The sequence below is a fragment of the Peromyscus californicus genome, unplaced genomic scaffold (genome assembly GCF_007827085.1).
Source record: "Peromyscus californicus insignis strain IS unplaced genomic scaffold, ASM782708v3 Scaffold_3__1_contigs__length_106647218, whole genome shotgun sequence".
Classification (NCBI taxonomy): Eukaryota; Metazoa; Chordata; class Mammalia; order Rodentia; family Cricetidae; genus Peromyscus; species Peromyscus californicus.
In genome coordinates, this window is record NW_026294551.1 from 20452527 (window position 1) to 20466193 (window position 13667).

A 13667-nucleotide genomic window follows, 5' to 3' on the forward strand; every position below is an offset into this window, starting at 1 on the left:
ACACACAGATTTAAAACAAACCAACCTAGGGCCAACAGAATGACTCAGCAAGGCTCCTGCTGAGTGGATAGAGAAAACCAGCTCTTGCAAGTTGTCCTCTGATGAATTCACACACACACACAATGTAAAACAAAGTAAAGCCACCCCTAAACTCTGTTCTTTTAATATTTCATTCTCTTTTGTAACTGGAAAATCTTCCCCTGTCACAAAAGTAATACATATAGTCCACGATATCTTTAAGAAAACAAAAGCAACAAATAGGTATTTTGTGGTTTAAGGCATGATAGAAGAGATTAGACTGGCTAGGGCCTGCCTGCTATAATGGGGCAGAAACTTCGCATCATTCCCTGGAGCAAGGTTCCAACTCAGGCCAAGGACTGGGAAGTCTTCCTTTTCTTCTCTTAGAACCAGTGGTTCTCAAACTTCCTTATGCTGCAACCTTTTAATAGTTTCTCATGTTGTGGTGAGAACCATAAGATTATTTTTGTCGAAGCTGGGTGTGGTGGTATACACCTTTAATCCCAGCACTAGGGAGGCAGAGACAGATCTCTGTAAGTTCAAGGCCAGCCTTGTCTACAAATGGAGTTCCAGAACAGCCAGAGCTATATAGAGAGACCCTGTCTCAAGCTCCCCCCAAATTATTTTCTTTGATACTTCATAACTGTAATTTTGCTCCTGTTATGAATCATAATATAAATATCTGTTTTTCAATGGTCTTAGATGACCCCTATGAAAGGGTCGTTCGATCCCTAAAGGGGTCTCAACCCATAGGTTGAGAACCACTGTCTTAGACCTTTGGCTCTGTGGAACTAAAGCAAAACCTCCATCCAGAAACAGGTGGTCCCTTCTCTGCTGAACCAGGGCCGAGGCCCCAGGAAGCAGGCCCGGGGCTCCTGATGTGACTCTGCTGTCTGATACCATCTGGTGATTGAGATCCCTGTGTCCCTAGAAAAAAGGTCAAATCAGCCCCTCTATTCTCTCCTGGGATAGTTACCACAAGGCTCCCATGCGTGTATGTGTGTGTGTGGTCTGTAGCCTTTTTCATGTCACTAGTAATACCTGTTCAAGGCAGAAAAGGTAGAAGCCCCAGAAGAACACAGAGAGGAGAATAAACATGGAATGATGGGAACTTCAGTCACATTTAAACCTAACAATATCCATACATTTGTTCTGTGCACAAATTGTTTATTTGCATTCATAAAACTGGTTTGCCTTGAAAAGCCTCCCCCTAAATGTGAGTGGTCACACCTTTTCGTCTCTAGGGCCAGAAGAAGTAAGGAAGGATAGCTTTCTAGCTGTCTGGGCCCCAGAAGCCATTCTAGAGTGACTGCCGATTAAGATACCACGCAACACGGGAGTAAGGGAGAACACATCATAAATGTCTCAGGTGGCCAGGCGGTGGTGGCACACATCTTTAATCCCAGCACTCAGGAGACAGAGGCTGATAGATCTTTGTGAGTTCGAGGCCAGCCTGGTTTACAGAGTGAGTTCCAGGATACCTAGGGCTGTTACATAAAACCCTGTCTCAAAAAACAAAAACAACGCCAGGCGGTGGGAGCACACGCCTTCAATCCCTGGCACTCGGGAGGCAGAGGCAGGCGGATCTCTGTGAGTTCGAGGCCAGCCTGGGCTACAGAGTGAGTTCCAGGAAAGGAGCAAAGCTACACAGAGAAACCCTGTCTTGAAAAACCAAAAAAAAAAAAAAAAAAAAAAAAAAACACACACACACACACACAAAAAGATTATTCTAGCATCCATTTGAGACATGGGTTTCATTAAGAGCTGGGGTCTGACTCTGTGGTGGGACACTTGCTTAGCACGTACCCCGAGCCCCGGGGTCCATGCCTAGCGCTAGGGAAAAAACAAGCACAATAGCCCTTTTAGTTCTATCTAGAGTTGGGCTAGAAAGAAGGCAAAGAGGGCTGGGGATTTAGCTCAGTGGTAGAGCGCTTGCCTAGCAAGCACAAGGCCCTGGGTTCAGTCCTCAGCTCTGAAAAAAAAGAAAAAAGAGAAAAGAAAGAAGGCAAAGAAGCAGGGTTCCCCCGCCCCAAAGATCTTGCTAGCTTTGAACTCACAATTCTACTGCCTCAGCCTGCTGAGTACTGGGGTTAGAGGTATACGCCATCAAGTCCAAGTAAGGGCCTGCCACTATGAAGGGGGCTGAGTAGGCACCTGGGTGGCGAGGGAGGCGCTGCACCTGGGATCAGTTGCTTGTAGCTTGGGTCGATGAAGAGGCCATCTCTCTACTTATGCATGAGAGTGGTAGGTGGGTGAAAGGTTTCTTTGGGGACAGGCTGAGAAGGCCTGAAGATCAGCAGGTGGCTTCCAATGTCAGTGGAGGGACGAGCTGGCCCTGGAGGGCATGCTAAGTGCAAAGGAAAGGGGTACTGGTTGGTTTTCCAGGCCTGGGTATAGGAGCAGATGGAAGTGGCCTGCTCCGAGCTCACTGGATTTGCCCCTCCACACAGAGCAGCAGGTAGTCTCTGAGCAGTGGGGGCAGTGGGAGTTTGGTGGCAGCCTGCCGGCAGCTGCTACCCAACTGAGTACGAACAGCCAGGCGGGCCAGGTGCTGAAGCCGTCTTGGCTGGTTTTCCATGCTTAGGGCGGAGCTGTAGAAGGCTTCATGTTCCTAGACCAGAAGGAAGGGAGGATCAGATGCTCCAATACCCCTGATTTTGATGACCCATTGCCATGGTATTGGGGACTGGATTTCAGTCATGTCTGTGGCCACTCCCATCCCAGACATGCTGGTGGACTTCCCACCAAGTCAAAGCTGACTGATAAAAGGATGGTTGTCCCTCAGCAAGGGGCTGGGCAGTAAGGGAGATCAAAGATCTTTGTGGGCTGCTGTAAACGGAGGCCTGAAACCAGGGGGTTCACTGCCTACCCTCTTGTGCCCAGGTCTATCTTCCCTGTGGCCTCTCTAGCCCGCTAGGAAAAAGCTCGCCCCTGGAGTGGACATACCTGCCACACTTCAGGGAGCACCGCCTCCACCCAGGGGTCACAGGATGGAACACATGGGTAGGCATTAAGCAGGACTTCCAGGGCCCGAGGAAAGTTGGCACAGTGTTTCAGCATCTGGGAATCAAAATAGGAACCTAGGAGTTGCATGCTGCCCCAACTAAGGCGAGCCCAAGGCTGGCTATTATAAATTGCCACACACACCCTCGTGTGCCCCATGCCTCCCCTTGCCCCGTCCACACATGCCCCGAGCCCCTGGCCCCAGTTTCCTTGACTCTCTCTACCTTTGGACATCCTATCCCCTCTGCCAAGATGGAGATAGACCTCTAGTCACTGAGGGAGGCTTTTGATCTCCTTGACCCTTCCAGTCAGGAAGTTCTGTCCTAGGCTCTCCCTTCCAGTTGGCATCTCCTTCCCCAGGCCCTCCCAGCGCACCTTAGGGTGAACAGGCTGGGCCCCGTAGTCCAGCAGCGCTGCAAAGAGGACCTCGGGCTCCCAGTTGGGGGCATCCTGTACCGCTTGCAGCGCGCAGTCCATGGGTGTGTGGCCTGCCCCGTTGGTGACTCTAGCGCTGGCCCCGTGGCGCAGCAGCAGCTCGGCCAGGCCTCCACAACCGTTAGCACAGGCGTTGTGTAGTGGTGTGTGGCGCTTGCGACCAGCAGCCCGGGGATCAGCCCCGGCTTCCAAGAGCTGTCGTGCTGCCGCCTCGTGGCAGCTACCTGGACCCTCTGCTCCAGCGCACGCTGCGTTCAGTGCAGTTTCGCCCTGGCTGGTGCGCAGGTCCACGTCTGCACCCTTCTCCAGGTAGAGAGCCACATGTTGCTCCAGGCCACGAGCTGCAGCCACATGCAGGGGAGTGACTTCGCTCTCCTGTGATGCCACATTCACAGATGCTCCAGCCTCTAGCAGCAACTTGGCGCACCTACGGACAGGATGCAAGACCCGGGCAAATCCTGAGGACCCTAAGGCCTGCGATCACCACCCATATCTCTGGCCTAGTGTTCCCATCTGATCACAGAAACTCCATTACGAACACCAGGGCTATGGTGCCAGTAGAAGCTGCCAGAGCACCTTCAATTTTCAGTTAAGCCCAAAACAGTCTAGTGCAGCAGCCAAGAGCACACACAGAGCATTAATGGATGTGGCAGAATCTGGAGAGTCCGTCCTGAACTGAACTGATTTACTTTTTTTGTGCTAGGCGGGAAACCCAGGCAAGTTGGCAAGCTATTGCTGAGCGGCACCCCGATCCTGACAACGTCAGACTCACTATGCAGCAGAGAATGACCTTGAATTCCTGGTCCTTCTGCCTCCTCTTTGCACTTGCTGAGATTATGGTTCTGCACCACAAAGCTCAGTTTCTGTGGCGGTGGGAATCAAAGGCAAAGTTCCATGCATGTTTGTAGGCAAGCACTCTGTCCACTGAGCCACAGCCCCAGCTCCTGATCTCCTTACATTTTGATAGGGCAAGATTTGGAAAACCCACCCCTAAGTACACTAGGACACGTGGAATATTAAAGTGTGTTCCAAAAACAGACGACTACTCTTCCCAAATGGGCTGTATTCACTCGGCCCAGGAAAGCGGTTGGGGACCTCCCTACTCTCCTTTCCCTTAGAGAAAACAAGCAAAACCAAACAAAACATTTTAGAGGGAACCTGCTTCACAGTCTCTGAATTGCTGGAAAAATTACAGCCCAGCACACCATTATAGCAAATGTGCTATTACCTACTGTGGTGACAGAACATGAGCTGAACTAAATTGCCAATGGAAACAAAATGGTGATTTAGTTTTGGTTGTGAGCCTAGCCGTTAAACGGCTGAGCATCTTTCCAGCCCAACCAATGGTAGTTTACAACGGAAAAGGCAATAGTAGCTGCTGGATTTTAGTGAAACCATAACTGGAGATCCTTCCCCCAAATACAATACAGATCATGGATACAAGTGCTCAGTGGCCAAGAGCTGAGTCAACAGCACCTTTGACAAACTACTAAGTTTAATTCTGTAGTAAATCCTAGTTGTTGACATGTTTTGACTTCTAATACCAAATGTAAGAAACACTTAAAAAAGCTTACTCTGTGGGGCTCCAGGAAACGACTATTCTCACTATATTCAAAAGGACAAAGTCAGTGGGAGGATGCTTGTGTGCAGACCGAGAGTTCAGTTGTGTCCTAAGCACCAGAGAAAGGGCTGGTAATTTTGTTTATTGAGACAGGGTCTCACTATGTAGCCCGAGCTGGCCAGGTACTAGCTATGTAGACCAGACTGGCAATTCTCCTGCCTCAGCCTCTCGAGTAGGGCTGGCAAATTTAGATCACTGGGAGGTCTATCACTGACCCACAGCTGGTGGGGGCAGACCTCTGGCTGTTGGCTGTCAGTGTCTGGGGTCCCTACCTGCAAGCTGAGTTTGCTGAACTGATCTGTAAAAGAGTAAATACCACCATTCAGGGAGTCCGAGACACTGCTGTCTTGTGAAAAGGGAAAGGATACTGGGTGTGGCAGCTCATGCTTGTAATCCCTGTGTTTGAAAGAGTGCCCAGGCCTGGTGGTGGCAGCAGATCTCTGTGAGTTCAAGGCCAGCCTGGTCTACATAGCGAGTTCTAGGACAGCCAAGGCTGCACAAAGAAACCCTGTCTCAAGGGGAAAAAAAAAAAGACTGGTTCAAGAAGATCACTCAAGAGTGTGGGGCCAGTCTGGGCTACACAGTGAGATCCTGCTGCCCATAAACAGACCACAACGGAAAAGGATTAGGGATGCAACGCAGTTCAGAGAGTGCTGGCCTAGCACGTGCAAAGGCCTGGTTTTGGTTTCTGAGCATGGTGGTGCATGTCTGGAACCCCAGCACTTTGGAGGTAGAGGTAGGAGTTTAAGGTCATCATCTTCTAAGTTACATGAGATTCTGTCCAAAACAAAACTAAATAAAAGCAAAAATGAGTGGGGAGCCAGGCATGATGGCACACGCCTGTAATCTGAGCAGGCAGAGGCAGAAGAATCACCAAAACTTCAAGGTCGGTCTGGCATAAATAGCAAGTCCCAGGCCAGCCAAGGATATAGAGAAAGACTTTGTCAAAACCAAATAGAAAACCAATTTTAAAAATTAAATAAGTGGGAGGAGACAGCTGAGCATCGTGGTGCACACCTGTAATACCAAGACCCAAGAGGCTGAGGCAGGGGGATCACGAGTGTGAGGCCAGTCTCAGCAACATAGAGGTTCTGTTTCAAAGTAGAAGGAAAGCCAGACACAGTGGCATAACTCCAACTCCAGGAGACCTGACACCCTACTCTGGCCTCCATAGGCACCTGCACACATGTGCACACACATATACACAGAAATACAATGATGAGCCTCTATCTCTGTGTGAAAACATAAATCCCTGAGGTGCTTTATATATGACAACGAAGCCTGGTCAGGTCATCCTGGTTCCTAGAATGTGAGCTGGGCACAGACACACAAACATGCCCCACAAAAACATCCCAGGCCATGGGCACCTACTGCAAGGACTCAGGAGCTGTGCAGAGGTGCAAGGGGGTTGTGCCCTCCTCAGACAGCACATTAGCTTTGGCACCAAATGTGAGCAGCAGCCGAACACAGTCGGGTTGGACTTGGGCACAGGCCTCATGCAAGGCAGCACGACCTCCGATCCGGGCATCGAGCTCAGCCCCCTGCAGGATAAGGTGCCGGGCGCAGTCTATGTAGCCTCTGGCCACAGCGATGGTAAGAGGTGCTGTGTGTTTGGTCTTTGGAGTCAGCACCCAGAATCCTGAGGAGAACAGGCAGTACTGTAGGACTTTGAATGGGAGTGCAGGATGGAGAAGCTGTCTCTGGCTGACACCAGATGCTGGCCTTCCCTGGGTCTGGCTTACTGAGCCCCAACAGCCATGCTGGACCTGTGACTAGGGGTTCACTCAAGTTCTGAGTTGGGAGAACACATTGGGAGAGCCTTTTTCAACACGTTGTCAGTCTCTAACAAAACACTACACTCCCCAGCACTGGAAAACAAGGCAGAAAATCTCACATAGTATGTGTCATAGAGAAGTTATTCTATAAAACCACAGAGGAGGGAGACAGCCAGGAGCAGATCCTGACGGGAACCTCAGGCTGAGTGACTAGTGGGTTCAGTGGCTCTCTTCGTTCACATCTGGCCTTGGGTTTGGAGATGGGAGCTGTGCACAGGGGTGTGGGGAGCTGAGTTTGGAAATGGACTGCCAGATGGAAAGAGGGGCTTGTTGATCAATGACTGGTATTGGCTTTGAATGGAACAGTCAAGAACGTGTTTAAAGGATACAGTGTGTTGTACTGAAGTGGACACTGTTGGCATGGCGGGGAAGTGGGGTCGCTGTTTCTCTGAATCTTAGGTGAAGATTGTTTTGTTTTTGAAGAATAAGACCTAGTCCAGGTTCCATTTGGGTATTTTTCAAGACAAAGCCAGGACAGCTTGGGTGGAGTCACCACTACAGGTCGGCAGGACTTGGGGCCTTGCGGTGCCTGCCTGTCCTGGGCCCATAAGCTCTCCTCAGGACTGTGAACCCCCAGATCCAAGGGCCGAGGTTAAAGCAAATGCTTGTCAGTTTTCACAAACATCTCAGTTAAGTATTTGGTTAACTTGGACAAACTTGCTAGGTTGGGATACGTCCTAGAACATTTTCTGTCAAGCACATAAAGGTCTTCATTCTCCTGCTACTGAAAACAGCAAAGGGGACTGGGGTCTGGCTCAGTGGTAGAGCACTTGCCTCTGACTTCCATCTTTTAATACCCAAATCAATCAGTCAATCAATCATCAATCAACAATCAAAGTGGAAAAAAAAGGAAAAAGGGGGCTGGAGAGATGTCTCAGTGGTTAAGAGCACTGGCTGTTCTTCCAGAGGACTGGAGTTCAATTCCCAGTACCCACATGGCAGCTCACAACAGTCTATAACTCCAGTTCCAGGAGATCCAATGGTCTCTCCTTACTTCCATGAGTATTAGGCACATAAATAGTGCACAGATCTACATGCAGACAAAACACCACCCACATATATAAGATAAAAATGTGGGGTTGGGGATTTAGCTCAGTGGTAGAGCGCTTGCGTAGCAAGCACAAGGCCCTAGGTTTGGTCCTCAGCACCAGGAAAATAAATAAATAAATAAATAAATAAATAAATAAATAAATAAATAAATAAATAAATAAGTAAAAGTGTAATTTAAGAACTGGGCAGTGGTTGGCGCACACCTTTAATCCCAGTATTCAGGAGGCAGATGCAGGCGGATCTCTGTGAGTTCAAACACAACCTGTTCTACATATCAAGTTCTAGGTCAGCCAGAACTACATAATGAGATTCTGTCTCTAAAAATAAACAAAAAACAAATAAATAGAAAAAGGAAGCTAGGTATGATGGCTCATGCCTGTAATGACAGCAATCAGAGGCTGAGATAATATGGCTTGCTGCGAATTTGAGGACAGTCTGGGATACACAGTAAAATACGGCAAGGCTGTACCTCAAACCTCTTCTCCACAAAGGGAGTGGGAGACAGAAAACGAAAAGTCACAAGTCTTGGCTAAGATGAGCTTACAATCCATCAAGAATGTCAGGAGAACCCAAAGAAAATACAGACTAGGCCTCAGAATACAGGGAGGCTTCAAATGCAGGGAGCAGAGGACAATGAAACCTGGGTTTGCCTGGGCAGTTAAAGACTTAAAGGGGAGAGCTGTGAGCTCACTAAAGACTGAGGGCAGTGGGGCTGGAGAGACGGCTCAGGGGTTTCTTGTAGCAGCACTTGTGTACGCTTTTGTTCAGCTGGTGGACAAAGGCAGGCTAGACAGGTGGAAAAATCAATCCTCTTTTGCAACCCAGAAAAAAAAAAAAAAAAAAGAATGTTTCTTGTTCTTCCAGAAGACTGGAGTTGGGTTCCCAGAGAACCCCCAGCATGGACTCACAACCGCCTGTAACCCCAGTTCCAGGGGATCCAATGCCCTCTGCTGTCCTCCATGGGCACTAGACATGCACATGGTGTACAGACATACACCCATACACATAAAATAAATCTAAACAAGTTATAAAGGACCACGAGTGCAGTGATGCAGGATGGGTGCTGATTGGCAGCTTGGTAGGGAGCAGGAAAAGGCGGGGAAGCAGATCCCAGAGCACTGTGAGACCAGTGATCTGGAGAGCTTATCTGGAGGTCCTAGGAGGGGAGCAGCTACTTGTACACCCTGGACCAAAGACCAGTCCTCTGTTGGGGAAGGTGGTCTTCTCTGACTGGAGTGGTAGAGCAGGAAGAGGACAGCAGCCCAGCCAGCCTGATCAGCTAAGTCAGCCTGGCAATCAGGAAGTGACAGATGCCACAACCAGACTGCTCCCATATTTGGGTCCAGGTGATCTTTTGTTTTGTTTTTTGTTGTTGTTGTTTTTTCGAGACAGGGTCCCTCTGTGTAGCTCTGGCTGTCCTGGGACTTGCTTTGTAGACCATGCTGGCTTTGAATTCAGAGATCTGCCTGCCTGTGTCTCAGTGCTGAGATTAAAGGTATGCACCACCAGCTCTCTTCCAGGTGATCTTATATGCTCTGCTCTGGTGGGGGTGGGGTGGGGGGGCGGAGATTAAAGATTTGAGGCCTTTGACTCTAACTAGCTAACACTGAAGAATGTTTACAACTGAAAAATAAGATACCATCGGCATGTTAGAAAGGCCAAGAGTCTCAACAATAAAAAATGTTTTTTTAAAGGAGAAAGGACCCAAATCTACCATTCTATTTGTAGAGTAGTTATATATAAATCCTGGCACATCTATGTACAGCTTTGAGTATTTTGTGGACTTAAGGTCACTGACAAGGAAAGATCTTACATGAAAAAAAATTACTTGATAATATTGCATGTGGCCAGGCATGGTGTATGACTGTAACCCCACCATTCAGGAGCATGAGACAGGAAGATCCGAAGTCCCAGGCCAGTCTGGGCCACAGAGAAGTCCTGTTTCAAAACAAATGACAGTAACATATTGGATAGGACCTGATGGGACAAGCACACGGTCCCAGTTACTCTAAAGGCTGAGGCAGAAGGATCACAAGCTCAAAATCTGCCTGAGCTATGGAGTGAGTTGAAAACCAGCCTGGGTTACTTAGCAAGACTGTCGAAAAATTTAAAAAGCTGTGGGTTGGAGCACAGCAGCAAAGACGATGCTTATTTATTTATTTTTATTTTTTGGTTTTTCGAGACAGGGTTTCTCTGTGTAGCTTTGCGCCTCTCCTGGAACTCACTTGGTAGCCCAGGCTGGCCTCAAACTCACAGAGATCCGCCTGCCTCTGCCTCCCGAGTGCTGGGATTAAAGGCGTGCGCCACCACCGCCCGGCAGACGATGCTTATTAATAAGCATTCAAAAATAAAGTGCTTATTGGACCGGTGAGATGGTTCAGCAGGAGGTGCTTGGGTCTCCTCCCTACCCCCAACTTCAATAAGTGTAAAAAAAATTGCATATGGATTTCATAAAAATTCCCTTCTATAGGAGAAAACCACAGGAGAAACATGGAATATATATATTATATATATATAAAACATATGGGTATTCCTATATAATTAATATAGTGCATACAATTGTTTGTCAACCAAAACCAACATTTTCAAGCTGTGTATGTGTTATATAAGAACATAACTTTTGGAGGCTGGGTGTGGTGGTACATGCCTTTAATCCCAGCACTCAGGAGGCAGAAGTGGGTGGATCTCTATGAGTTTGAGGCCAGCCTGATCTACTTACCCTGTCTCACAACCACAAAAACAAAATAAAGCAAAAAAAAAAAAAAAAAAAAAAAAAAAAAAAAACCCAACCAACCAACCAAACAAACCAAAACACAAAAACAAAACCCAAATCCACACTTTGCCTTAACTGTTTAGGAAGGAGCTAACATGGGTGGTTATGATGGGCAGCCCACTTTAAACTAGGGTCTGGACTCTTCCCTTCCCCACCCCCACGCTTCTCCCCTCTCTGCCCTCCTAGGTGGTACTCCTTACCCTGTTCTGCTGACCAGGCCAGCTGGTTGCTCACAGTCTCCACAATCATGTTGGCAGCCTCTTCATCTTGGAACAGGATTTGAACCTGCTGTAGGTCCCCAGAGAACAGGGCATTGTGGACAGCTGGGTCTCGGCAGGAGCGGCGAGGCCTCATGAGCCGTGCCTGGGGACTAGAGAGGTATCTCTGGCTTCGACACCGATGGGCAGCAGCCCGCCTCCTGTCCTCCCATTCTAACCACTCTCTCTGTAGGCGGAGAGCACGCAGTGTGGAGGACGTGAAAGGAAAGGTCTCCCCTGCCATGAGGGGTCCAGTGGTCTGGGTAGTGCCACCTAGGCAGAGAACTGTTCCTTGTCCCAGCTAGCACCCTTGCTCTGGGGAGCCACCCTGCCCCCTTCCTGGTAAGCTGGGGAAGCAGCTGAGTCTATAAATAGGCCCCTCACTGCATTGGTAAACAGTTTGCCTAGAGTCATGATCCTAATGCAGAAGGTATTGGGCCAGCCTCTGCCCCTACTGGTCCCCTTCCATTGGTCAGCAGGTCCTGAGTCAAGGTCATTCCTGGATCCCACTTCTCTGGAGTGAGCCTTCTAGTCCAAGCAGTCAACCATGGGATGGATGGATGGGCAGGATGGAGCGGGGTAGGGAGGTGTGTGTGGGGGGGAGGACCAAGGTCCTACAGCCTCCACAGTGTTGGCTGAGGAAGTGGGCAGGAGCCCAGGATGGCCCACAGACCTCAGTCAGGGGAGGCAGAGAGAAACACTGAGAAGCAAACCATTCTTCCTGAATTTGCAATAACAGCAATTGCTGCGAACATGTACCACACGTGGTAGAATTTCAGTCACTCTCATATCCACCTCTACTCAGAGGACCACAGTCAATGAGGACATACAAAGCAGATTTGGTCAGTAAATGAGATGGCCAAGCTTAAGTATTTCAGTCCCACTGACAGGGTTTCTCTGTAGTTTTGGTGCCTGTCCTGGATCTCGCTCTGTAGACCAGGCTGGCCTTGAACTCACAGAAATCCACCTGGCTCTGCCTCCCTAGTGCTGGGATTAAAGGCGTGCGCCACCACCGCCATCGGCAGGAACTTAACTCTTAACAAGGGAAAACTACTGACTCAAGATCACACAGCTGGTGAGGGCAGGGCAAAGACTCCGGGGGGGCCAGACTTGATGAGGCACTTGGACTCTAGGGGCTACTACCATGTGGGTCTGATAGTTGGGCGAGCCTCTCCTGTCCCCTCATGCCCAGGGAGGAATGGTCTCTACCTTCAGTGACTAGTTTTTTTCTCCCTAGTTTCTTTCTTTTTTTTTTTTGGTTTTTCGAGACAGGGTTTCTCTGTGTAGCTTTGGAGCCTGTCCTGGAACTCACTCTGTAGACCAGGCTGGCCTCGAACTCACAGAGATTCACCTGCCTCTGCCTCCCAGTGCTGGGATCAAAGGCGTGCGCCACCACCGCCTGGCACTTCCTCATTTCTAAGAGGCCTCACGTGCCTACCTGAGGTGTGCCAAGGGGTTGACCTTAGAACTGGGGACCTTCAAACTGTACACCCTTCCCCCTTTGGAGGAAGTGGCTGTGCCTCCAGGAGCCTCTAGGGGGAGGAATGAGGCTGTGAAACCACACCAGCTGGTCTGACTATCTGGTAGAGCAAGGGAGGGTGGAGGGATGTCTGCCTGCCAGCCTCTGCCTCCTGGGCTGCATGCGGGGTGGTGTCTCAACAATGCAGTGTGGGTTCCTCCTGGCTCCTGCTACCACCCTGACTTTCCAGCAACCTCCCCCTCCTCTGTGTCTTTCACTTCCTCCTGGCCACAGGCCCACACAGGATCTGTCTCTCCCACATTCTGTCCCCAGCTTCAGTTCAAGTCCTCCAAACCTTCAACTTGGATCAACCCAGCCCATGTCTCTTTCTCAGACCACATGCCCCCAGCTGCCGCCAGAACCAACTGTCCAAAAAAACTTACTTTCCTTAAAAACTTCTGCAGTCTGGCTCAGGCTCTTCCATGAAAGTCCCAATTCCCTGGTCTGGCCCCACACCACACGGCATTCTTCTCACCAGGTTCTCGGCCCTTCCCCACTATCCCAATGGCTTGGAATCTCCTCCTCATTCATCCAAGGCAGCCTGCTGGGTCGAGGTGTCCCTGCAGTAACAGCTATTCAACTTTTTTTGGTTTTGGTTTGGTTTTTTGAGACAGGGTCTCTCTGTGTAGCTTTGGTGCCTTTCCTGGAACTTTCTGTAGCCCAGGTTGGCCTCGAACTCAGAGATCCGCCTGCCTCTGCCTCCTGCATGCTGGGATTAAAGGTGTGTACCACCACCGCCGGTGCTATTCAGGTTCTAAAGGGCATTGGGTGGGCTTAGCGAAGTCCACATGCCATAGACATCACTCTACCATGCTGGATGTGGGCTGCAGGGCAGGCCCTGGCATGGTCAGTCTTGACACAGTGTTTAGGAGCACCTGGCTTATGGCAGGCTGGCCTCTCCTGAACATTGAATAAAGGTCCCTATTCTCTGCCAGAGCAAACACTCCTTATCTGCCCAGGTGGGTGGCAGCAACCTGGGCTTCTTCCGGTATTGCCCTCACCCTCTGCTCAATCATCCTGTGCTTGGCTCCCAGCTTCTTGGTAGTGTTCCAGGGTGGGGATCCCAGAAGAAGAGTGAGATCATGCCCGATGAGGGTTTGAAGATCCTCAGAGAACGGCACCTCTATGGACGCAGCTGTGATTAACCCTACTGGAA

The 13667-nt window shown here is 49.6% G+C and overlaps 1 protein-coding gene and 1 pseudogene across 1 annotated transcript; one reads left to right on the forward strand and one right to left on the reverse strand.

The window, feature by feature from the left end:
- Positions 1 to 1705: 1705 nt before the first annotated feature.
- Asb16 (ankyrin repeat and SOCS box containing 16) lies at positions 1706 to 11305 on the reverse strand. Its single transcript, XM_052758829.1, has 5 exons — positions 10936 to 11305; positions 6449 to 6716; positions 3397 to 3883; positions 2965 to 3078; positions 1706 to 2629 (listed from the first exon to the last, which is right to left on the reverse strand). Exons 1-5 carry the CDS (start codon positions 11234 to 11236, stop codon positions 2444 to 2446), a joined length of 1356 nt encoding a protein of 451 aa, XP_052614789.1. The 5' UTR covers positions 11237 to 11305; the 3' UTR covers positions 1706 to 2443.
- LOC128123576 (uncharacterized) lies at positions 8706 to 8812 on the forward strand (annotated as a pseudogene).
- Positions 11306 to 13667: the final 2362 nt, after the last annotated feature.